Source organism: Micromys minutus, assembly GCF_963924665.1.
Source record: "Micromys minutus genome assembly, chromosome: 17".
Taxonomy (NCBI): Eukaryota; Metazoa; Chordata; class Mammalia; order Rodentia; family Muridae; genus Micromys; species Micromys minutus.
The window spans coordinates 14,494,038-14,521,548 of NC_137952.1; the positions used below are offsets into that span (position 1 = coordinate 14,494,038).

The 27,511-nt window shown below is 35.4% G+C and overlaps 1 protein-coding gene across 1 annotated transcript in view; it reads right to left on the bottom strand.

The window, feature by feature from the left end:
- The window catches only part of ELP4 (elongator acetyltransferase complex subunit 4), a gene marked incomplete at its 5' end in the record, with an annotated part of 172,168 nt that overhangs the window by 108,880 nt on the left and 35,777 nt on the right, over window positions 1-27,511 (bottom strand). Inside the window, 3 exons of the mRNA XM_080931152.1 lie at window positions 8,646-8,834; window positions 13,542-13,626; window positions 22,317-22,456. Of these exons, the coding sequence (XP_080787278.1) occupies window positions 8,646-8,834; window positions 13,542-13,626; window positions 22,317-22,456 (414 nt within the window). The remainder of the gene's footprint in view (window positions 1-8,645; window positions 8,835-13,541; window positions 13,627-22,316; window positions 22,457-27,511) is intronic.

Sequence of the window (27,511 nt, forward strand, 5' to 3'; positions counted from 1 at the left end):
TTTGGAAGCTTTCAGCCACAGCGTACAATTTGCTGGTCTAATTAAATATTAATTCTAAGTGTTACATTTTGTGGCTAAGAGCTTTTATTTTCCATCATCAGCCTGGAAGAGAAAGAGGTTACAAGGCTAATTTAATCTCTCCCTTTGTACTCCCCAACATTAAAGATTAACTATGTAGGGTATGAAAACATTATTAAAAGAGCTAGAACTCTTTATATAATAATAATATAATTAATAGGAAAGGGCTAAAACATAACATCAGGGCACACTATTTGACCTGGTATTTAAACAGCTGGAACATATCAATAGTAACAGGCATATTTTGTCTTAGCATTAAGAAATAACTATATTTTTTCAAAGATACTAAGTATTCTTTCAGGAAGGGTAATAATCTGAGCAAGCTAAAATAATTAAAAAATTTTCATTTTCTCAGGGATTATTTTCAGATAGCTTGTAACACAAAGAAAAAAGATTTAATAATTTTATGAAATAAATGCACAATTAAACGTTTAGTTCTTTTTTTAATTGAAAAACAATGTAAAAATAATTCATGTAAAACATCCTTCCCCCGTTTTTCTTGTATGCAGTTCCCCTATCTTGAACACACAGGGCCCTCTCTGCCTCTGCTTTCAGAATGGCTGTGTCTGTGCCTAGGCACAGGTCACAGTAAAGATGTGCTCCATCAGCCTCAGCAATGACTCACTCCCACACCATGACACACTCCACTCTATAATAACTGATGGATCTGAGCTGGGCCCACACTGCCCTTTAGTAAAGGATTGCTAACACAGGACTACACATCAACTGCAATACAAAACATAATCCCAACTGTTTTAGGGAAAGTGGGAAAAAAAAACCCCAAAACAATTACTTTATGTTGTACCGGATATACTTCAGTTAGATGAAACATAATAGAAGGGCTCTAAATGGTAATTTTCCCTTTTTAATATGAACACAAACATTGGCAATTCCTACATCCTGCTCCTATTTAACGTGTATAACTACATTAAGACAAAATGTGCACGCTGAACAGAAAACAACTGGAAACTATACGAATCCCAATTTAGAGGAAAAGGGTTGAAACACTTCCATTATTTGCTATTTTAAAGAAAAATAAATTATATTTCTAGATTACTAAACTTACATAGTCACTAGAATTTGACACATACAGCATACAATTTAAATGAGTTGACTACGATTCATTTTGTTTGAAAAAAAAACTTATAAACCTTGCAAATGTGTCATTTTCTTACAATCACTTTTGGACTAATCAAGATCTAAAACAATTACAAGTTGATTGTAATTGATGACAATATCTTGAGTAAGAGAGTAAACACGAAAAGAATGATGCCTAGAATATCTAGCTTTATTTATTTATATTAGTAATGGATAGTTATGATCAATGGAGGTTATATCCATAATTTTCATACTTAAATATTTAACTCATTAAAGTAGTTTTTTTCTTTTTACTTTATTTTAAAAAACAAAGATAAATGTACAAATTTTCAGCATTTTTGCATAAAAGTATATGAATACATTTTTTAAGGTTGTAATTAAGTATTTGTGGGTACATATACACACACATATGTATATATGTAACAATAATATAGGAAGAGAGGCTATTAATTTGAGGGGATAGGAGAGAGACTAGGAGGGGCTATAGGAAGGAAAGTGGGATGTGATACAGTTCTATTTTAATCAAAATATATTCTTTTTTTGTAGTTGTTGAACATCACACAGTCTGTGAGTTGTTTCTGGGGTGTTCAGAGCTTTCTGGGGTTAGCATCCCACTATCACTGACTGCATATTATGTCTGTTCTTTTGTGACTGGGTTATCTCACTCAGGATGATATTCTCTAGATGCAGCCATTTTCTTAAGAATTTCATAAAGTCATTGTTTCTGATAGCTGAGTAGTACTCCATTGTGTAAATGTACCACAATTTTTGTATCCATTCATCTACTGAAGGACATCTGGGTACTTTCCAGCTTCTGGCTATTATGAATAGAGCTTCAATGAACATTGTGGTGCATGTATCTTTGTTGTATGTTGGAGCGTCTCTGGGGTAAATGTCCTAAAGTACAGTTTTAAAAAAATCATTGAAAACAATGTGTATCTATGTGTGGGCATGTGCATGTGTGTGTAACTGTGCATGAACGCCAGAGGTATCGGATGGCCCTGGAGCTGGAGTTACAGACAGCTGTGAGCTGTCTGACGTGGATGGTTGGGACCACACTCAGGTTCTCTCTAAGAGCAAAGTGTGCATTTAACCTGTTAGCCATCCATCCAATACTCACAATATCCCTTTAAAAAGCCATTTAAAATAGCTTAAGATGTATAAATATGTTCTTATAACTATGATCACCACAATATATCTATCTGTATGTGTGTGATGGGTATGTGTGGTAGGTTACATATGTGGGGGTTAGAGGATCACTGGGAAGGTGGTGATTCTCACTTTCCATGTAGGTGGATTCTGGCCACCAAACTCAAATTGTCAGATTTAGTAGCAGAGACCTTTACCATCTTAATACTTCTCTAAGAATTAGAATGCTTTCTTATTTATTTAAGAATAAAAGATAAATTCAGAAGTTCACTGGAGTTTCCTTGCAAGATTCTTATTAATGATCTGTAAAGGCAGTTGTGGCTTTACTTGGTATAGCTGGTATATTCTGGCATTGAATAAATGCAGTGTTACAGATGAAAACAATTTTCTACAGACAAACGCTTTGCATTATTCACTTCAGTAGCCTCAGAGCTCTAGTATATTAATATTATCAACTGATTTTAAAAGCTCTTAATTAAGATAATTTAAACTTCATTCAGTTTTTAAGAGATGAGGTTCTTTCTTCCCATTTTTAAAATCAGGAAATACAGTTTCTTTGGTACTTGCCTAATAGTAGTGTTTTAGCCAATGAAAACCTGGGGTAAAAACTGCAAGAATCATATAACTGGAAGATAGCAAGTATGTGATAAACATACTGAAAATAGACATCTATACTAACTTCCAATGACAATAAATAAATCATGCTGCGGTCTAGTTTCACATTTGCTATCTAGTCTGAAAGAGAAAGTTTAACCAACTCAGGCACTGACTGACATTTCTTAAGCAAATGCAAGAGACTTTCACTCCTTCCTGCATTATCACAGGCAAAGGAACATTGTAGGTTGTCTATGTTGAAAAGTCCCTTAGAGAGTGTAGATTATGAAACACTGATAAAAATTAGCCGTGAAAAAATAGAGAGTAAAAATTCTTTGAAAGGAAAGTTATGGAAAAGGTACAGGAGAATAGGCTTCCAATTTAATACCAAGTGTGTCCTGACAGTTTTAGGTAAAGGTGCTTTTAATCTATACAAAAAATACGAATCAAAGGGTAAGTTATCATGGGCTGTATGAGAGACATAAAATCTATTTTCTTTTCATTTTGATAACAAAACTGTATTTAGGTACAAACCTAAACTTTTATTACCTGAAAGAAATATTTTTGATTCTCATTTTTCACAAGCACACACTGTCACTGGGATTGAAAATAAAAGGTATAAAATGTTTACACAATTTTGAGATAGATAACAAATCTCACCAATAGTTGAGACTATTACTATTAACTATTACTTATAGATCAGAAAGAAATGGTGTTGTATCTGACTAGATATTAAAATGAAAATGTCCCATTTTAAAGTACTTTATAGTCACTATGTGAAAAATAATGTAGCTAAACGGCATCACAGGGGAAAGTCATTTGTTCCCAATAGTAAGCAGGGACCAGAGAGGAGAGCTCAGTTCACTTGGAGGATAAAAATCAGTCATGTAGAGATTTATACATAAGGATTTAAAGTTAAAATATTCTTATAATTTAACATGTAGAAGAACTGGGGAGGGCTTAGTTCCTTTTCTTAGTTATAAGATTGTTTTTACAGTTCATGATAACATTGCCCCAACAAGATTTGGGACGGTGAAGCTGTGAGAACTTGAGCATCTGCTGTCATTATCACCGAGGCTGTCTACTGCCCGCGTCCGTGAGACCGCATGCTCGGCTGTCCTCCCATCTCGCCATCCTCACCAATTAACTGTTAACATGGAGGGCTGTACACATGCTCTCAGGGGCTCTTTAACAGGCTTCTTGGCGAGTGGAACAACTACTCAGCAGGGATGTGGGAACTGAGTAATGCTGGGATACAGGGCACTACTCTGCCGCAGTCACAGTGCACCCCATAGTTCAGTGTGTAAAAGAATCGCAGGCACCAGAGCCATCTTCACATATATTTTAGGGCAGGGTCTTTGGGCAGATACTAAAGTATATTCTAGCAAGAGAGTTAGGTATAATAACACTACAATTTTATAGGGAAAGCTGCTTAAGACTACATGTTTTTCTGAAGGCATTCATAATGTGCCTCCTAAATAGTTTTAGTCCTTTGAGACAGATAGTTAGAACTTATTTTTGTAAATTTACTTCAAAGCACATTTGTCAGCTTCCATTGCACTGTTATAGAAATAACCTTAAATCAAATCAAATAAAACATCTCAAGTTTAAAGTTATAAGACTTTATGTAAGAACATAAAATACTTCGAATAAAAACTTTAAAATCACCTTTGTTCAAGTTGCTTACAAATATCATTACAACAGTAAGTTAAGGTCGGTTTTGAATCTATTATTTTCCTTATTTTAACTTCTCCCCTTCTTTGGCAATTTCCTTAACTATGTGTTCCTTCTCTACAATGAAATTAAACATGGGAAGCATGCCAGAAGTACAATAAAGGGTAACTAATCATTACTGTACATGTCTGACAGAATGCTAATAACTAAGACAAGAATGCTGATTGGCTGCTTTACTACTCTAAAAGACAAAAATATTTTATATACCCTTAGTCTTATGCTAATTTAAAGATGCTAAATTACATGACAAAATTTCTAAGGATATGAAATAACATTTCTTTTTCCTGGCAGAAACAATTATCAACGCCAAAGCTCAAATATCCAACACACACACACACACACACACACACACACACACACACACTCACACACACACACACACACAGTATAATAATAAGCAAAGTAAACCCTACCACTACCAGCAGAAAACAAAACAAAGCAAACAAATAAAACCCAAACCCAAATCACCAGCACTCATGATGTTTTATTTTATCTTTAACATCCCTGAGACAGTGACTTTGTCATATTTTATCCTGTCTTATCCATACATGCCTATCCTGATGCCTGCTGTATTTGAATGAATGAATGAATGAATGAATGAATGAATGAATGAGTCAGTGAGCATGTGAAACTGCCCTTAGTTGCATAACTGCAATTTACACTCTGACCTAGAGACTCCAGAAATAGTACTGGTCAGTGGGGGAAAACTGTTGAGAGTCTTGTATAGTTTATGCTGTAAAAAACCAAGCATGTACCTGAGCTTCCTGGTCTGTCTTAAACCCAAATCATGAGAGAACATTGCTAAGTGTTTTTCATGAGAAGGGTCAGGAAACTGAAGATCTCTATTCTCATTTTGCTGCTAGGAGTGGTAGCCAGAGTGTGTAGCATGCCACACAGGTGTTTCTCTCTCATCTGCTCTCTCTGTTCTTCTACTGCAGAGACACACCAAACATTTTCATTTCTGACAGATATCTCTGTTCTCATTATCAATTCTGAGGGTCTCTGAAGTAATACTCAGCATTGATGATGACTGTTAACACTTAATGAATGCCTACTGTGTGTCCAGCCTTGATAATGACTAACACATACTGAATGCCTACTGTGTGTCCAGCCTTGATGATGACTACTAACACATGCTGAATGCCTACTGTGTGTATTTTTCATCCTATGAATTGATGATTTTTTGCCTCATTTTTATAGATAAAGAATTTAAGATTGCAAAAATTAGCTGAGACCAAATAATTTATCAAGCATCACAGCCTCCAAAGGCACATTTTCTCTTTAGCATCAAATGCTGCTTTGTTCGCATCTTTTCCCTACTTTGAGTCTATGCCAGCTTCTTTATGGAATAATCAGCATAGCATGGTGGCTAAGAGAACAGCATCAGTACATAATATAAGGATTGCATGAGTTACTATCTAGAGAGTTTAGCACTACATCTGGCCTGTAATAATCACTACACACATTTTATGAAGCAAACTCAATCTTTCCAGTTTCTATATTCATGTTTCTAATTAGACTGTGTGTATGTGTGCACATGCACCTATCTCCATGCATGTCTGTGTAGAGGTTAGAGGTCAACTTTGGGGGTTACTATGTAAACGCCAACCACCTTCACTGTGTTTGGAGACAGGGTTTTGTGCTGAGACCTGAAGCTTGCAGCAAGTCCCAGGATCCACTAGTCTCCTCCTCACCAGGACTAGGATTCCAAGTGGACCTCACTACCCTACCAGAAGGTGGCTGGTGGCTTTACAAACAACGCTTTGCACGCTGAGAACATGGTCATGCTGCTCAGCTCTAAACACAGCACCCAACTGATTTCAATCTTGTTATTCTTATTTCACAGTAGTCTCTTGATACATTAAAAAGCACAAGTTCAAACAGTATTGTTGTATAAAAGGCTTAACAATCTCTAAATCTTGGCTCCATGTCTGTTATTCTACCATCTGACTTGCGCTGTACAGAGGGTGACCTGGCAACATCTGAGAGCATCATTGCTGTCCCTTGAAATTCAAGGCAGAGAAAGCTGTCAGAGACATCACAGTGGCTAGGACCTTTATAAAACAACGATCACTTGCAATAAAGCTCTGAGTGGTCTCTGTTTTGTTTTTCCTTATTTTTTAAAAATGTTTTTAAATAAATATGAATTACATACAGAACTTGTTATTTTACAACTGTTTTTCTCTACTTGCAATTTTGCAGAAGGAAGCATACATCCATATTTGTCCTTTGCAAAGGATAAAACTTTTTGTCTAATCTTTCATATACTCTAATGTGTCAAGGACTTTGCAATGATAATTTTCTCCTTAAAAATACTAAATAATAGCAGTGTTATCTAAGAGTTAAGTTGCAGAGCTCTGTGGTAGTTGAGAAGTTGTGTGATACAGTTATAAAAATGGAAGGGGCCAGAATCTGAGGAGAAACAGAAGCCTTGCCACTTCTTCGCTCACCACCTTTGGAAGCAGCGATTAGAATTAATCGGCTACCAGGGTTGTGGTAAAGACCCCCTGACACAGAGGCTCTGAGATGCAGGGCCTTAGAAGCAGATGCAGCCACTGTGCAGCAGTAGGGCAGGTATGAAGAGCTGAATGTTCACCTGTAGCTTCAGATCTATCATCAAATCAACAAGCTCACCATGAGTAACCAAGCTACCATTGAAGTATTTATTTTACAATAACATGACGAACAATGCAAACATTATAAGCACCTGTAGCATGTCTAACACTATTACAGAAAGGCGTTTCCCTATAATATTTATACAAATTTCAAATTTTTGAGAATAACATAAAATGACATGATAGTTTTGTTATTAACATAATAAAAACATAGCATGTTTAAGAATTGCTTGTTACAAGCCTGTAAAAAAAACCTGAGTTAACATATTATGATTATTAAAAATAAATTCCACTGGCCAATGAGTAGAAATTTTCTTGTTATTTATGCCTCAAATTTTAGTCATAAGTTTGAGATATGTTGTAATATATATATATATATATATATATATATATATATATATATATATATATATATATATATATATATATATATATATATACATACATACATACACTAATGTAACTCAATGATATTTTAATATATTTATTATTTGTTAGGTGGTCTAGGTATATTTAGAGGTTAGAAAAACATTTCAAAGTGAGAATCAATATTCATTCAACTCACATTTACTGAACATCTATGTAGAAAAGCCAGACACTGTGAAGAGAAGTTGTTGCTGACGTTAATATTATGTTATCATATGCCACATGAAGTATAAAAATCTGGCCTTGCCTTTATACAAGACACTAATGTATTTAGGCTTGCATGAAGTCATATCTTTGAGATGATAATGTCCTTTGGCAAAGAATACTATCATCAGCTACACTATACAACTGCTACTGCTCATGATGGCTGACACCTATAATCCAGTCCATAGGAGAACTGTCTCAAGGGCCAGGCATGTCTGGGTGACATTGTAAAAAGAGAACCATAAAGTTTTATTACACGCTTATTTAATGAATAGTTAGAATGCTAGAAACCAGGTGTTCACAAACACAAATTAAAATTGTGTAAAAATAATTAAAGGAGGAGTATATTGACTCATTTATACCAAGAAAAAAAGGTAAGAAATACTTAGAAGAAAATAGAAAAAAGTCTCAAAAGAGGCCAAGACCAATAAGAGCAAAGACTAAGAGGAATGGCCGATTAGAACGGATCAAATTGGTGAAGATTAAAATCCTTGTATTTTCAAAAGACTAAGAAAAGGGATGTCACAGGGTGAAAGAAAATTATTGCAAACACATAGCTAAAAATATACAAAGAACCTTACAAACGGATGATGAGATTAACCAACAATAATGGACAAAAACCACAGAAGATATTCAAATAGTGAATGAGCACATAAATTGACAGCTAATAAGCAATGAAGGAAAAGAAAATGAAAGCTGCATTGTTCTTCCAGTTCCCCAGTGGGTAAGAAACACGTCAGGGCTTACCTGGACAAGGTGTGCTGGCACTGTGATGATGCAGGCCGACAGTGAGGATCTTAGAAGGCCTCGGAGAATGTAGAGGAACTTGGTGAGCCCGTGATTGTTGTCACGGCTTTCTTTACAGCAAATGTCATCACCCCACAATGGTGAGCCAAGGTTCTGAATTCCTATTCTTAAAATGTTTTTCTGTTTTTTCTGAAAGACAGAGGAGGAGGTAACATAGGTTCTGCTCATCAGCCTGCCGCTCCTTTAAGGGCTAGTTCTAACCTAGACTCAGTACCAGGAAGGGAGCAGAGCGGTACGAACTGGTGCAATCTTGTAAGAAGACAGCACACAGGATATGCTTTAGAGGCGAGTACGAGAGACTAGGACACAGCCAGTTTGGTACACTAACAACCCAGCTACTCAGGACACTGGGCAGTAAGTTAACTGAGTGTAACAGGAGTCCAAGGGCAGCCCAGGAACAGGGCAACACACTGTCTATCAAATGGAGAGCTTTTTAAATTTAAATTTTAGAAAATATGAAGGTCCTGACAAGAATCAAGTTTGAATTTTGTTAAAATTTGAGGTGACTAGCACGATTCTGTTTGGGAGTGAAAACAGAGCGACCCGGTGCTGTAGTGCTTGCCTGTGTTCCTGGCATTTGGGGAGTAGAGGCACAGGGTCACTGTAAATTCAAAGCCAGTTAAGTATATAGAAAAAAAATCCCCAAATAATATGATGCTGGATGCAACAGCAGAGAAAATGGCTAATTCAAAACCTTAAAAATGTGTTCTTAGAACTATAAAATTCTGCACCTCCAATAAAATATAAAGTCAGTATTTCTTGTCTTTCTATCACCTGCTATGTGAGCTTTTATTGTTAGAAAGGTGTTTGCAACTATATTTTATATCTCTAGGTTTTTTTCTTCATGAAGTTGTTTTTACTGACCTAATTTAGGTTCAACGCTTTAAAAGTTAGCAGATGGCATTTAGAGATTACTGACATGACAGTCAAAATAATGGAGCTCAATGTGTTTTTCTTGGAAAAGAACACTTTAAAATCATTTTTAAAAAAGCAAGGGTACTTGTCAGTAAGTATTTGACAACATATGTGTTTACAAGCTCTGCTGTTCTGGTTATTCTAACTTAACAAATGTTTTGTAAATGCTTTCTTCAGCAATCTAGCAATATTTCTGGGCACATGAAAGAGGTGTTAACAAAACATGGAATATGAAGTATTTGGAAGATCATTACTACGTTTCTGACAGAATAAATATGGTGCTCGGTCTTAAAGCTATGGTTTTACATATGTGCCAGTTTAAATGAGCTCTCTGAGGAAACAGGTCCCTAAGATGAATCATTCACTGTTACTATAAAATTGCACTAAAAATTATTAAATAATTATTAGTACCCAATCTAGCAAATCTATTTCACCAACTGAGAAGACTGGGTCTTTATATTCCCTTTACTAAAAAAGTCATGGACAAAGAGTGACAGTGCAAATGAAACCAAGCACTTGAAAGCCTAAGAGGACAAAAGGGCTTCCTGAGGGAATAAAACAGGCGAAGAGTCAGGAGTATGAAGTCCCTGACAGACTCTGCATATGATAAGCCACTTTTTGGTATCCCCAGGGGCAATTATTTTATGGAGTTCTTTGAATTACAAAATCTATGCATGTTCCAGTCCTTCATACACAACAATGAAGTAATTGCATATAACTTACATATATGTACCTATATACTTTAAATCATCCCTAGTTAATGAATTATAATACACAATATAATATAAACACAACATATAAATAGCAGTTATACTTAGTTATGTAGAGACCTAGGATGAGAAAAAAGTATTTTATGTAGATTAAAAAGGTTTTATCTTATTTTACTATGCTATGATCTTGACTCATGAAAAGCATTTGTGTATTACCCAGGAATATAAAGTGAACACATGCACTGGACAGATATTAGAAGTATGCATTAGAAATGATTCAGTGGCTTAGAGTTTTGTGCTACTATTCCAGGGGACCCAACTTCTCTGCCCAGAACCTGCATATGTCACTCACAACCAGCTGCAATCCAGGAAATGCGATGCCCCCTTCTGGCTTCTGAGAGCACCATACTCACACGTACATGCACACATGCACACACACTCATGCACTCAGGGACATATTAATATAAATCTTACTACAGTATTTTAAAAAAGAAGTACATGTATGTTCCTGGCAAATTTTTGTACAGTATCTGTGAAAAGGAGGAAGTTATTTCCTTTCTTTATTACAGAGAACTTAAACAAAATACAATGAATGGTAAAAATATAAGGTCTGTTTTGTTAAACTTGTTATCTCATGATAATAGGCCAACATCAGATTCTCAATAGAGAGAGCGACAGTGAAATACACATAGTGAGTGGCTCAGTGGCACAGTATTTACCTAGTGTGTGCAAGGTCCTGGGTTTGAGTCCTAGCACTGTCTTGCCAAGACAAGAAAATAGATGATTAATGAAATAAACTATTAAGATAGACAGGATAAAGCTATGAGAATGAAACGTGGAAGGAAAGGAGATAGCATTCTGAACCTAGAGATACAACTACTGTAACAGGAAGCAGTTGCTGAATGTTAAAAATGCTATTAGACATGGAATAGGGAGTAATGAATTCTTACCAACTCTGACACATATACTATGCACGTATACTACCATGTGTGGGTAGAAGGCATGGAAACTCAGAATCAAATAATTAATGAATTGTAAGATCTTTAAGTCCTTGAAACACAACACATCAGAATAGGAATGAGCATGGCACTCAACACAGAGAATGTATTTTCATAATTATAATGGTAACTGCAGAAACAAAAGCAGAATCTCTTCTGACACCTTAGGTATAAGTTTGTAAAATATAAAACAGACCTGATAGTTAGAAAATAAATACATTTATTCCCACAAGAATATCTAACATTTAACTAGTATGCTAACTGAAAAAAAAAACAATGGTAAAACTTCATGATTATAGTATATTTAATTTAAATAAGTGATATTTAAAAATTAATGACAAATGATATTATGAAGCAAGTTTTAAATATTTCCACCCAAATATATTTATAGATGAGCTACACAATTTAATTTACTAGCAAGGTTAATTATAGATTATAAAAAAAGATAGCCTGTTTCTTATAGAATATACTTTAACTTCTATCCAAATAATTTAATTTATTTAAAAGTGCACAGTTGATAAAAATTTACCTTTAAAAGTAGGATTCACTTCAATGTCAAAATATTATTTTGACTCAAGAATACTACTTAAAGGACTGTTTGCTATTTGTCAGCATGTCTACAGTTTTTGAGACAGATGAATAGACCAGGGAGTTTAACAAGTAATAAACTGCAGGATTTAGTAAGTTTTAATACACAGAAAATTTACTTTTATAATGACTTATTAGTATAAGTAATTTTAAGCATTTTTGGTATTCACTATAGAAACGTTTTACCTAAATTCTGTCCAGTCTTTATGAACGTCAACTGTTACAAAGTGACCTGAACGTCTCTTCTCTTTATGTTTTATCTATTTTAAAGAATATATATCAATTGTCTCTTGAAAGTGGTATGATTTTTTCCATACCCAAATAAACAAAGAAATAATCTTTATTTTGTTACAACACAAGGTTGCTTACTAAGGATTCTTAGGTTTATTTCTAAGATGCTTATGTACATATTCCTTGGCAAAAGAGTAAAGCAATTCCTGTTACTTTTTTGCATTTTATAAATTTCTAGCTTTCAGAAGAGGTGTTATCATCTTGCAAAAGCAGCAGCTCTGCACACTGCACCGTAGGAACTGTTATGACATGCCTGTTTCCATAGCAACCACCGCAAGTGGGGAAAGGTGTCTGTCAGGGACCAATTTGCCTCTGCAGACACACACTGGCACCAAAAGAAGATATGGACCCATAAATCTTAGCTAAAAATTGCTGTAATAAGGAATGACTAATACCAGCGGTCACTACAAAGACTATGAAAAATATTAAAGGTCATTTCTAAATACTTTCCAGACACACATAAACATTCCAGCCTGCTGTTAAACTGGCAACCAAAATCAATTTAAAAATTATTTATTTTGCCATGAAGAAATTGTTGAATATAGCAAGTAAATTGATAAAAATAGAAATCTATGAATTAAAAGCAATTGTAGATAAAGATGAAAAAATAGCTTCTAGCTTGTCTTCATTAAAAATAACTGTGCAGTGAAGATACATTAGTTAAAATAACCTTTGTTATTTTATGATGTTAAAATAACATTTGTTAAAATACAGTAATAATAAAATAATACACATCTTTTAGTGTTAAATATAACATCACTGAGAATCTTTAGAAAGCATAATGTTTAACAAGAAAATTTGTTTGTTTGTTTAAATTAAATGAAGTAAAACATCTTCAGTATTGAATTTGGAGAAAGTATAAAATTAGAGGCACAGAGAGCAGTTGTGCTATAAAATATAACAAAAATATTATCTTTTATTCAATGAAACAATTCAGAATGACATATAACAAGGTATAAAATATTGTGATAATTCTTACACATAAGGCAATTTAGAATTAAGGTCTGAATGACAGAAATATAAACATTTGAAATAAAAAGCTATTAATCTTTAGTATGAGAAGTAATTTAAAAGATATAACTACTTACTAATCTCACAGGCTAAAAATAGATATTTAACTACAATTAGCATTGAAAAAGCATGTGATTATTTTGTGTGCATCCTGAGAATCTAGTAAAAACTCTAAATACATATCAATACTTTCTACTCATTTACAGTCTGTGAAAATAGGTCGCACATTATTGATTTTTTTTTTCAGGCTCTTGAAGCCTACCCCAGAGATTTGAAGATAACACACTCTACATGACTAAAGAAGGCTTTGGAAGTACTCATACCTGGGGGTTAGCTCCATCAAATCCTTCAGTATAAATGATGTTCTGAATGAACTGAAGCAGTTTCATGTAGCCACAGGACAAAAAACTGTTGGCAAGAAGTGATTCAAATACATAAACAGGCCTATTATAGGGAGTAAATTTTTCTTTTACATTAACTAAACAAAACACAGAATGTTTAAATACAAAAATGTATCAAATAAATGTTACAGAATTTAGAATATTAAGTCAGTATGTAAAAAGGAGTAAGTTATATCATCTTATAGTAAATAGCGTAGTTTTTGACATTAGGAGAGAATAAAAATCTGTGGAGACTGAGATGACTTAATTATGTCAGGCTTAGTTACCTCCAAGAAAATTAATGATTTAATGAAGTAACCTAAAAGATGAAGCCACCATAGCTTTTCAGGAATAATCATACATAATTAACACATAGTTAATGAACTGCTATGCCCACACTCCCAAATCAATGTCCTGATCACCTGCGCTCATATTCCATCAAAGTTTTAATTTTTTACAACAAACTGCTAAAATAACATTACCTTAATCATTTGAATTTTTATGACATATGAAGGAAAACACAGCTTAATCCCTACCAAATTTAGTCACTTCCTTTGTTAAAGGAAGACACAAAGTTATTGCATGGATTTAAGAAGACATCCTAAATAGTTTCTCGCTAGCATTGTTTCTTACTTTGAAAACAGTGAAATGAATTTTTAAGGTGCACTTGGGACTAAAAAGAAAAGGAGATATACCCCTTGTAAATGTCACAGATGTTTAAGGGTAACGTTAGAAAGATGGAAGCCTGCTTCATGAGCAAAAATACGTGTACATTTCTGTACATGTGTGCAGTCATGAATGGCTGCCGCTGACTCCAATCCCTTTGCCATCTTGGAGAAACAGAGCTAACACAAGCAAATATTTTCTGTAGAAAACAAACATGACTTCGGGAGACAAAGGCCTCACAGCATGGGTGTGTTTCATGTATTACTACTGCTTGTCAAGGACAATGCAGGCTACATGGGCACAGCTTTCTATTCTTGCACAAGGAGCACATCCATGCACAATACTGTGTAAGGCAATTCCCCCCAGTGTCCTGCCTTGGACTTAGTTGTTCTGAGCTCTATTTCCAACCCACAGCACTACAGCGTGAATGGAGTCTATGCATGTCCAATGTGGCCCACTAGCCTTATCTGGGGAGGGGTGATCTGCTCTAAGATCCCAGATCATGAAGTACACTGCAGCTACTAATAACATAAACCTAACTATGGGTCGAAAAAAAGCATATGTATAGCCAATTCCTCCTAGTGAGTAAACAGTGTCTATAAATCCTTTTCACTTTCATCTGTATTGCAGAATACAGGATTCTTTGGCAAGGTAATGTAGTACTCTGCTACACCTTGGTGTGTATACCACATTTTCTTCACTTGTCTGTTGATAATACAGGCCGATTCTGTATCCTTGCTGTAATGAAGAGGAATGCAGCTCCTCCTTCAATACAAAGAATTCACTTCCTTACATATAAGTGCAGGGGTAGAACTACAATAGCTGTACACTGAATTTTGAGAGAAACTGCCACACTGTTTCAACAGTGTGTGCACAAAGGCTTCTCTTTCTTTACATCTTCACCAATGCTTACCCTCCACCACACTGGTAACCGTCATAATACTTGTCAGGCAACACCTTATAGGCATTTTAATACATATTTCTCTAGCGAATGACCATACTTGAGGGTTTCCCTGCACAGATCAGTTCTCTCCTTGTAGGCCCTTGTTAGAATAACATTCACTCAGGCCCCTGGCCTGTTTTTAAAATCAAACTTTCTTTGCCACTGAATCATTTGTGTCCATACAAATTTGAGGAATTAAGCTCTTCTCTTTCATGTCCTCCCTCCCTCCCTCCCTCCCTCCCTCCCTCCCTCCCTCCCTCCCTCCCTTCTGTCCACTCTCATTTTCTCCTTATTCTATGCATTTTTTTTCTTTATCTTATTCCGTGTTTCATTCTGGAGAAAGAAAGTGAGAGCACAAACCCAATACATCTTAATCACTTTCATTATTTAGCATCAACAGAAAATAATTCATTAGCCAATGCATTTAGCACTTTTTAAGTAATAAGATAAATTTCTTAAATTACTTAGAAACTAAAGTTTTTGTAAACATACAACTTACAAATGAATGTTTGTACATGGTAATAACTAGTATTAGCTTCTGAATGAATAAGGTAAAATCATTTAAAATGGGATTTGTGCTTTATTAAAATACTAAGCAGTATTAGTTACTACACACTGCTGTTTAATATTTATTAAAACATATATAAATATTGATAAAAATAAGTATCTTCTATTTCCATGAGAAAATTTGATTTTATTATTGATTATTCAATGCTGAGAAATCTTAGGCTGTGTGTGTGTGTGTGTGTGTGTGTGAGAGAGAGAGAGAGAGAGAGAGAGAGAGAGAGAGAGAGAGAGCATGTGCTCGTATATCTAGTGATAAGAATTGAGAAGAAGAAAATTCATCTACAAACCTGATCCTGGCTTTGTTATTATTGTTTCCAAACATTTTGTCTGTCTATTTATGTTTAAATCCACACGTACAGGTGGTTATACTTGAGTGGTTCAAATGTGTGTGTCACAATGAGTGTGTGATGATCAGAGGACAACCGAAACCTGAGCACTATCCCCAGCCCTTATTTCCAAACGTCCAACCGTTTTGACTATTTTAGCTATTTAAAGACTGTTCTAAAGGCAGCTCATTTATTCTACTTTACTCCTGTAACTTTCAACAATATTTATATTGCAATGAGCAATGCTTTGTTCTATGTACTTAAAGCTATTACAATATATAGAAATATAAAATATAATTATTTAGACTAATTTCTAAGACTTATTTTTTATTTTACATTTGTAACTGTTTTGCCTGCATGTGAGCATTGGATTCCCTGTAATTGAAATTATAAATGATTATGAGGTGCCATGTAGGTATTGGGAACAAATTCTGTTCCTCTGGAAGAGCAACAAGTGGTCTTAATCAGTTAGCTGTCTCTCTAGCTCTGGAACTAATTTTGAACCTTAAAATATCAAGTACTTATCTTTAGTTTCACAAAGGGGGTAAAAACAAAAGGCTTGGGTAACAAGAGAAAGATAAATTTTGTCTTTAAAAAGATACTGTTTTGGTCTGTGAGCAGATAAATTAGAAAAATAAAATTATATATGGTGTCACAATAAGTAGTTGATACGTGAAGAATTTACAGACAGGAGGCAAACTCTGGCAGACTGTTTAAGAACTGTATAATTTTAGCCACGCCAGTTACTGAAGTGCATAGTACATAGTAAATACTGAAGAGACTCTGGTGGCACAGCGTTTGATGCACACAATGACCTAAATTAAGACTTCTTATAGAATACATGATTTGTCCAAGATTAAATATCATCAAGTGATAGAAATGGCATTTCAATAAAATGAATATTTGCTGGGCATGGTGGTGCATGATGAAGAAGGATAACCACACATGTTCATACTAAACAGTGTGGGTTACAAACTGATAACGGCGCACCACTCCTGTGGAGCAGGAAGACGCTCAGGCTCTATCTGTGCCAACAATTCAGCTTAAAGTGCGACACTTCTTGAGATTTTCTCCTATCTCTCTTGTCTACTGTGACTTTAAAATTATATAGTTCAAGAATGATGTTCCTTTTTAAAGTAATTTGCTTGGATTTAAAATCCTGCTCTCTTAAATCTCTGTCCCTTCTCTCCCTACCCCCCTCCACCTGTTCTGGGCTGGCCTCTCCCCTCTTCTCTTCTCCTGTCCACTCCATCTCTCCTCTCTGTCTCCTCCCCCTCTGTTCTCCATCTCCTCTTCTCTCCTTCCCTCCCCTCCTTCCTCTCTTCTCCTGCCTTTCTCTATACTCCCTCCTCAAATCCCCTCCCCATGCCCTAAATAAACTCTATTCCATATTTAAAAAAAAAAAAAGAAATTCTGGTCACTTGAATGTTTAACACAAATGTTTAACAACCTGATAAAAATTATTTGAGAAAAAAAAAACACAAAGCCTTAGAAAATTAAGAATTGCCATTCTCAAAAAAAATCTCATTTATAGTTACAAATAATTAAATAAAGATAAAGCACTTTTGACATTATTTTGAAAGCCAATGGGAAAATAAAATTTATCTTAGTCAAGTTCTACTTGCATGTATATTATAAAGATTCAACTATGACAAGTAGTAAGAAACACTTTTAAAAGGCAATAGGCACAATACCTGGCTCAACTATTTGTGTAAAATACTTTGCTGAGCTACAGTTCTATTAGCATATAATTTGCATGTGATTCCTGAGATTGTGAAGTCTTTTCACAAGTAATTTTCGAGTTAAAATTTTCATTAGGATTACCCTGAAGGCTGTCATTTAATGATTTTTCTTCTCTGATGCTCTCAGCTAACGTTGAATTTGAGTGGCCTAAGGAAGCCCAGCTGAGAGAAAAACACAGAGATAAGAACACACTCAAGAGTGTGAAGGAGACCTATGACCAGCGAGGCCTCTGGACGACAGCTGGGAAGGTCTAAGAACACGGAGATGGACAGGCGTCATTCTACGGCGTGGACATTGTTAAGTGACAATATGATCTTAATGAAAGGCTGGATAGCGCACTGCCTTCTGTCAGGAGCTGACACAGATAAATGGTTAGAGCACGTCTCCTACAGGCCGCCCACTTGTGTGGGGCATCCCAGCCTGGGCTGTCACACACTGTCTGATCCCCTGCTCTTCAGGCTCTTGGCCTTTTCTCTTCCCTTCTTCAACCTATCTAAGCTGTTCCCTCTCACCATCATATACCACAGTGTCATTATCACCTACCCCTCTAAAATTTCAGGCTCATGCACTCACCTTTCCAGTTACTCTCAATCTTCCTCCGCCATCACTGACTGTGGTCAGCTTTACCTTACTGTGTTACACTTGGTAGCATCTTTTTTAAACATTATTTTGTTTATTTTTACATTTCAACGGTTGCCCCCTTCCCAGTTCCCCCTTCCACAGTTCTTCATCCTATTTCCCTCCCATTTGCCCCTGAGAGGGTGCCTGCTACCCCATGCCCCCACCCATGTATCCACCTTCCTTGGGGCCTCAAGTCTCTACAGGATTAGGCCCATTCTCTCCAACTGAGACCAGACAAGGCAGTCCTCTGCTCATATGTGGAGATGAGGTGGGCTGGGGAGGTCTCGCACCAGCCCATGTATGCTCTTTGGTTGGTGGCTTGGTCTCTAGAAGTACCCAGGGGTTTGCTGAGACTGTTGGTCTCACACACCTTATTTGTCTCAGGCTCTAATCTAACAGTGCTCCCTTCTGCATATCATTAACTTCTTCCTGTCCTATGTAAATAACATAACATCTCTTCTCCCTATAAGAACACCTCTACTTTACCTCTTCTGCCAGACAGTGGTCTAGTTGTCTCTGTATCAAAGCAATGTGAATTTTCTCATATTCTTATGGGATGATTTACAAGGATAGATTCCTATTAAAGTGATAGTAGAAAGAAGCCAGAGGTCCTTGAACAGAGGAATGGATACAGAAATGGTACATTTATACAAGAGAGTACTACTTAGCTATTAAAACAATGACTTCGTGAAATTCTTAGGCAAATGGATGGAACTAGAAAATAGAAAACATAATCCTGAGTGAGGTAACCAGGTCACAAAAGAACATGCATGGTATGTACTCACTGGTAAGTGGATATTAGCCCAAAAGCTCAGAATACCCAAGATACAAGTCACAGACCACATGAAGCTCAAAAAGAAGGAAGACCAAAGTATGGATGCTTCAGTCCTTCTTAGAAAGGGGAACAAAATATTCAAAGGAGCAGAGACATGTCAAGTTTTTATGCCTAGGCTCTAATTTTAAAATTTAAAGTGTAGGTATGAACATTTTCTACAGACAAATTTACCAGTACTTTTAAATTACTGAAAATTTCAAATGACCTTCAGTTTTTCTTGCTATAAAAAAATCTTTACATGTTATCAATAGTGCCTTTAGAAATTATGAAATGATACACTGTATCTCACATATGGCAGTGAGTCACAAGTATATATCCTCTAGTCTTAATTACAGGAAAAGTATAGGTAACTGTAAGGCTTGGCTTTATTGTTTTATAAATGAACCAGTAAAGTTCATGTCAGTGAAATGAGCATACACTTTTCATAAATTAAAATAAATCTCACATGGTGAAGTACTCATATTCAAAATTAATTTAATTACATGTTTAAAGTTTAATTACATTTAATTAAGCATTTAAGTTTAATATGAAATAAATGAATTATCAGTTAACTACTAGGAAATGAAATACTGCCTTAGTAATTAAAATCTATAAATTTTCCTATTCTGTGTAAAACTGCTAGCTTTCAAAAAACATTTTAGCAATTACACATTTTAAAGACCATTTGACTACATCCTCACCAGTTCATCAAAGTATAGTTTTTTGGCTCCTCGCTTGGTGAACTGCACATTTCCTGAAACATGGAAGTTTTACAAACATAGTTTTGGGTGTTACCTTAGTGCAGTGGTTGTTGTGACCCTTTAATACAGATCTTTGTGCAGTGCTGACCTCCAGCCATAAGATTATTTTCATTGCTACTTCATTACTATCACTTTGGTACTGTTATGAATCTTTATGTAAATAGATAACATGCTGAATATCTGATATGAGACCTCTGTGAAGAAGGTTGCTTGACCCACAAAGGGGTCACAACCCACAGGCTGAGAACCACTGCCTTAGTGACTTATAATTTGCAACAGTAACTTTGCCTAGCATCTCTGACCTCAAGTTACCATAAACTGAGACATTACTCAGCTCAGAAGACTGTTGGCAGAATTGAATGAATAGGCTACAGTCAAATGCATGAACAGTCACCCTCCTGAAAGAAGCAGTTAACCAAAGCTAACTTCTTCCCCATACCTGAATGAATGAATAAAGACCTCATATTTTCTGTCATAAAAATGTTTATTCCTTGAAATAAACATATGTTTTAAACTATAAAATACTTTGTGTTAAATTATACTACCTTTAAATATGCTATATTTTATTCTGTAATGATAGAAATTGAGTTTATGCTAGGAAAGCACTCTACAACTGGGCTATGGCCCCAGCTCATAGTTCACATTTATATGGCTGAGCATCCCATGAATGAGATAGTATAGAATTACAGCCAACACATAATTCTGATTCAGAAGAAATACCTTTGAAGGTAGGTGCTATCACCTTTTGTACATGTTTGTTTGTGTTTAGTTCAATTGGGAGTCAGAAATTCTGACATAATGATTTAAAATTAACAATAACGAAAGTAACATGGGTAAATATGTGGTGTCCTTAGCTCCCAGTTTTAGTTGAGGGCATTGGCTTCACTGAATTCAAGGGAGGATCCTAAGAACTCAACAGGATGAAGCCAGAATCAGAACAAGGTTTTCATTTTTCCATTAGTACCTTTGTCTGCAACAAAATGATGAAAATGATAAGCGAAAGTCTTCAAAAGGAACAAAGCACAAACAGGGAGATACGACATATTATTCCTGGTTCCATTACTCAGTCTACCCTGCTAGATCTACGGATGTCAGTATCTTCTGGAAAGCAAAGATATTTGCTAGTACAGAATAGTGGGGGCAATAAGTGTACCAGTGTCCCCAACAGAGCTGTCAGTCTTCAGCACAGCCATTGGAACTACAATAGGACCCATGTGCCACTTACTAAAGTGAAAAAATCCTGAAAAAGATTTAAGGTGAATAGTGTTGACTAAATTCTTAGGTTTTGTTTCTAGAACAGAGACTAAAGGCATTTAAGTCATTAAATTTAATAAATTCCCAGATATAAACTTTCTTAATGATTTTCTTTGAAAATGATTTGATAGTGCTTAAGAAAATACAGAATGTAGCTTACTGTTTACTGCTCTCTTCAGTAGCTTAGTGTGGTAGTAACTGAAAGTAAAGTTTTCTTAGTATGTTACACATTACTTCATATCAAGTCTGTAACTTTCAGAATTCTGCTTTAATAAAACTTTTGGCACTACAACATGTTCGGGTGTTTACTGAAGAACTCTTCAATGTAAAATTCTAACTCCAAATCATCTTTTTACCTAAAATTACAAACTTCTATTTATAGTACCACTGAAAGTACAAGGTCTAATATACATATTAGCATATACACCAGCAGCCCTAGCATATACACCAGCAGCCCTAGCATATACACCAGAACCCTAGCATATACACCAGCAGCCATAACATATACCAGCAACCCTAGCATGTCAGAGGTAGAGCTAAAGAAATCAGAAATTTCAAGGCCACAACTGGGTACATAGTTTTAGTTCAGCTTGGACTCAATATTTAAAAAAAAAAAAAAAAAAAAAAAAAACAAAAAAGAAAGAAAGAAAAGAAAGGAAGGAATGAATGAAAGAAAAAGTAAGGTCATTTATACAGTGCTTTATACACCTCCCTGGAAATATGTCAAAAAATTTATGATATTTATTTGCATTATGGGTTGAAGTCCAGATTTAGAACTGTCTCACATTTCCTGGAAAGTGGTAAATAAAATGGAATTGAAACTATCTTGGTATCCAGGTCTATCACACAATAATCCACAGCAATAGGTAGTTCATTCTATAAATACTTCTATAATTTGTTATACACTTGTAAAAATCTAGCATTATTGGGCTATACCTTTGCAATACATTCTTCAAAACTGAGGGAAAAATGCAATCTACTGATATCTGAAATCAGAATATGCTGTACACCAAACTGACTTACCAGGATTCTCCTTTAAGACCTGGAGGTATGTGTTCTGGAAGGAAGAATCCAGACCATTTTGAATTCTCTAGCAGCTCCTGGGGAATCCTTTTTGAAACATCATAATAGTGACCAAATCGTGATGATGAGACTGGTCCAGCCTGTTAAAAAATCGTGCAGGTTATTAAAGTAACATTATTTAACATTATAATTTCTTTGTCCTACATCAAGCAAAGTAATGGTATATCTATGTGCATTTGTACTAATGATGAAAAGCTAATACAAATATATTTACTAAACTTAAAGACCCATACAATAGTTTTTATTAGTCAAACTAAGTACAGTTAAGAATTAGTCTTTCTACTCTTGTTTCTCTCTGTAATGATTCCTATGTTTATAATAATCCATATGCCTCTTTCATTTTAAAACTATTTTTTACATTTCTATGTTAGAAATTTAATATACATAATTCTTAATTCATGGACAGCAGTTCAAATTTTAATCAAATAAGGAGATGATAAGAACTAAATGAAGTTAAGCCAAGTTAATTCATTGCTTGGAAGCCCCCAAAGAAATCAAGTATTTAAATGTGTCTAACTGAGCATCATATTAAAACTAAATGCTCACAGGATGTGTACACATATACAGTATTTCTTATAAATGTAAATGAAGCTGATTATATAAAATGTTCTGGAGTTCTGATAGCATCAAGCGCACTCAAGAGAGAGGATCCATGGACACTACCGGAGAAACTGCAAAGTTGGAGTGATCATTGCTTCATGGGTTGATGGTCTTTATTAACATTCTCTCCAAGAAACCATCTTTCTCTTAGGAAATGAGTAACTACTGACACTGAATTTATTTACATATGTCCATAAAAAGTCTAGTAAGTATTGTTCTGAATGAAATCTAGGCTGATTTTAATGAATGCATCCCCTGCACCCAAAACCTTCTACATAAAGTTAATATTAACAAATTCCACCTGGCAACAGCTTCTGGTAAAAGCGCTAATGTGATCTTTACTGAGTGCTTTTTCACTGCAGCATGCTAAGATACTAGCAAACTTGGGGATGTTCAATACAACTAGAGTCTCTGCAGAAACATGGGAACTCACAGTAGGCTCTTATCTTACAGACTGACAATTTTTTAATTTAGTTAAACATATGTTTGCTTGACATTAGCTATTTGCATTTAAGATTTCAATGATTTATATTCTTAAATTAAATGCCTATAAACACCAAATTATACAGTCACATGAAATAAAACATTCTGAAGTCTAATAGAAGCATTTTTCCCCCTAGATTGAGTCTGTGGGTGTGACATTTATTTTCTAAATAAAATGAATGTGCATCTCTCCATAAGGTACTATTTATTTTCATTAATGAAAGACATCTATTAGTTGGCTTCAATCGAATCTTTTCAATGAAATAATAGTATGTGCAGAATTATGGCTCCTAAGCACAAATTCTCCATTTATTATGAAAAGTATTGACAAATAAATTATATGACACTAAAATAAGTTTCTTAAAAATACTGTCTAAAGGTTTTTAAATGTAAAGTTATTAGTCTAAAGCAATTTAAACAAGGTCTGTTCTTTGGCCTATAATTGATTCTTTATCCGGATTATAGTTCAGAATGTTTTTACTGCAATCTCTGAGCTCATCTTTTTATTGTGTAAGTCCAAGCCCTCTTAATGTTTCAGAAAGGCCTTGACTAACTGAACTTTGATCTGATGTCTTCATTGAGAAAAACACCAGGTTGCCCATTTCAGATGCAAATCCCCCTAAGGCCCAATAGAATTTAGTAAAGACAGCAAAAAAGAAGAAACCAGAAGTTTCCAGGATCCTCTTTGAGAATCCTGGGGCACACTGGTGTCCTTAATCCATGCAGTAGCATGGATTAAGGTAGGTGATAACCTTTCCTGATTCAAAAGAATAAGCTGAGTGCCTACAAACTGGGTGGAGACCAGGATCTGGCTATAATAAAACACCATGCAATGAAAGCTTGGTCTGTGTCAGAAGCCTCTGAAAAGGCCTCAATGTAGCACATTCCCAGGCCGGTAGGGAAGCTTGCAAAAGCCTACCTGAATCAAATAAGCATGAATAATCTATTTTAGCAGACTGACCATGGGGAGAGAAAAAGAAAGAGACTTTTCACTTCTTTTAAGTTTGAGTTAATAAATTTATTAGTGGATTGAAGGTTCTTCAAGTCCCATGCACTCACAGAAATACGCCAAATTACCAAAAAGAAGGTATGCTTTTTAAGTTGCCGTCACTATTAATGTTTTTAATTATAATATTAGTGTGACAGAAGTCCCAGATTTTGGATGAATCAAGGCAGAAAATTGATTTCATGCTGTGACAGTTTACATACACAACACAAACAATTCATTAAAATGTACAAATAAAACTAGAAACTTTTCTTGCTGTAATTGTTATTAACTTATTTAGGTGTTAAGCTCTGATATGACAGTATAACTATTAGTAAGGCAGACACAAAGTCTTCACTACTGGTCAAAAGGACTTCAATCTTTCAGTAAATGGAAAAACAAACGTATTCTTATAGGATTAGAAGTTTTACAAATTTTTCTATCCAAAAATCAGCATATAGTCAGATTTCTGAAACACTGGAATCTTTTGGGACTTAGCAATTTCTTCTGAAAATGAAAACTATGTGCAGTTATTGTAACAGTGTTTATCTATAAAATAACACTGTCATAAAAATTAAGTTGTATTTTTATATTAATCTATCATGAAAAGGCGGCTCATTTATTTCACATGCTAGGAACGTGTTGCTTTAATGTTACACATGACAACTTTTATTGCCCTTTCATGAACTTCAACTTTACACCTGGGGAATAGAAAGTCGTTTTAAAATAGAAAGAAAACTAGAAGTAAATTTTCACTGTGATAAAGAAATGAAATCTGATGGCAGTCGAGGAAGTTGAGGAGAAAGACAGCAACAAAACAACAACTCACTACAGTACTACCACCCTCAAGAGCGTCAGAACTAGTGCAGACCCTACACTACATAAGTGTAGTTCTACATAAGGATGTCAGCTACTGTTAGCAAGTCTTGTGTCTGAGCATCTGTATAAGAAACAGCAAGAATCCAACCACTAACTAAATCACACGGTGCCCCTGCTCATCCTCTAGAACTGGGCTAAGCAGGGCTTTATTATGATCTCAAAATAATCTACATAGAACTGGCAATTTGTGTTTTGTGAATTTGAATATAATATAGATACCATTTTCCTAAGTTTTTCATTTGAGAATCAGAAAATGTATCATTGTTTTGTTTTGTTCTGTTTTGGTTTGTGTGACTACTATTGTCCTTTGTGATTATATAGCCTTGCTGAAAAAATTTGTCACACATTGACACATTCACATATATACCAGAACTACTGATTTTAATGAGAGTGTGATACGCTGCAGTGAAACGCTGCAGAATGGAACCCGAGTCCCACAGCTCTGACGTGAAAGGCAGATGTCACTGCAGGCTGGCAATCCGTAAGGCAAGGGCAGAGCGCACGCTGACAAGCACAGGGAGGGCAAGTCCTCTGTGACAGAGAATCTAAGCCCTTAGAGCGAAGGGCAGGACTCCTTATTCCAAACTTCACCTACACACTCTTGGGCTGGAGTGAAGCACTCACATCACTGAGCACCTAACCACCCCATCCTCCTCCTTGTCATTTTTAATCCCTGCTAGATTAGGACCAGAGTAAGGCTTGGGAAGAACTTAGATTAAAGGGAGTCTCTGATAACTGTGGTGACTCATTTTGGACTACTTCTTCTTCTTTACTCTTAAATTCTAATAGTGAAACTGCATTTTGTTCAAGAAAATATAGAAAGTTCAATGTTTTTGCTTGTTTTATTTTCAAACAGGGAATTGCAAAGTAATTTTATAAGTATAGACTTATAAAAACAATAAAGACAAGGGCTGACCGAAGATCACTGGGTAGGTTAATCACTGAGCATAAAATTACTGTAATGGCTAAAGAAATGCAAAGAAACCAGACATGATTGTTATTTCTAAAACTGGCAGCATATACTTGCAAATAGAAGTAAATAGATTTAAGTAAAAAGAAGTGATTACTTATTGCAATTTAAGTTAGCATTTAGTTTATTCACTACTTAATTTGATGGAACAGACATCTCATGTCAATAAAACAAAAATTCTTTCTCCTCCTGAGCTCACATACTAAAATAGACACAAGATAAGCAGTGAATTGGATAAGTGATCTCCTACTTTAAATCATGTTTTCAAGAAAAGAAAGCAGTAAAAGAAGTAATATTTCATGCAGAGTGAAATAGGAAGTTACCGTAGACAATACAGTATTTCAGCAAAGCCCTGGGAAAATTAGGATAATGAATAAATGGAGGAATGGATGTCCCATGTGAGATGGTCATTTTGTCTTTGGGAGATCTGTTGAGGTATAAGTTAGGGTAAGAGGGCTCAGAAGACGGCTCAGTAATGCTACACAAGCCTGAGAATCTGAGTAAAGATTCTCAGTGTCCATCTAAAAACCTAGAAATGGTAGCATGCATCTGTATCCTTTTCCTGGAGGCAGAGACTGTGTGTCAGTGATGTTCACTGGCCAGCCAGCCCATCAGTAAGTTCCAGCTCAGGAAGAGATACTGTCTTAAAATTAAAGTGGGAACAACTGAAGCAGAATGTCTGGTGTTAGGCTGGATGCTCAGCGATAGATGTTTGCCTGGCAAGTATGAGGCCTTTAATTCAGTTCTCAGTTCAGTAAACAACAACAGTAACAACAGTAACAACAACAGATGCTTGATATCAACCCAGGCCACCACATGTATATACATGTAAATGTCAGGGTAGGGAAGATTAGATTCTATCTGTAACTGGAAAAGAGTCAAAGAACATCATAGCTATATAACTACATAAAGGGATTATGAAGTCAAGTAAGCGTGGAAGAAACACAGGCAAAAGCATGATGAAATTAACAAAATTTGTAGGGTGCTGGTGGTTCACACCTTTAATCCTGGCACTTAGGAGGCAGAGGCAGGTGCATCTTTGGGAATTTGAGGCCAGCCTGGGCTACAGGATGAGTTCCAGAACAGCCAGAGGTACATGGGGTGTACTAATACTCTTCCCTGAAAGATAAAACAAAACAAAACAAATAAGAGATTAGTAAAATCTACAAGAAAGGCAGCCATGAGCATCTAGTCACACCCACTGGATGCATACTGCAT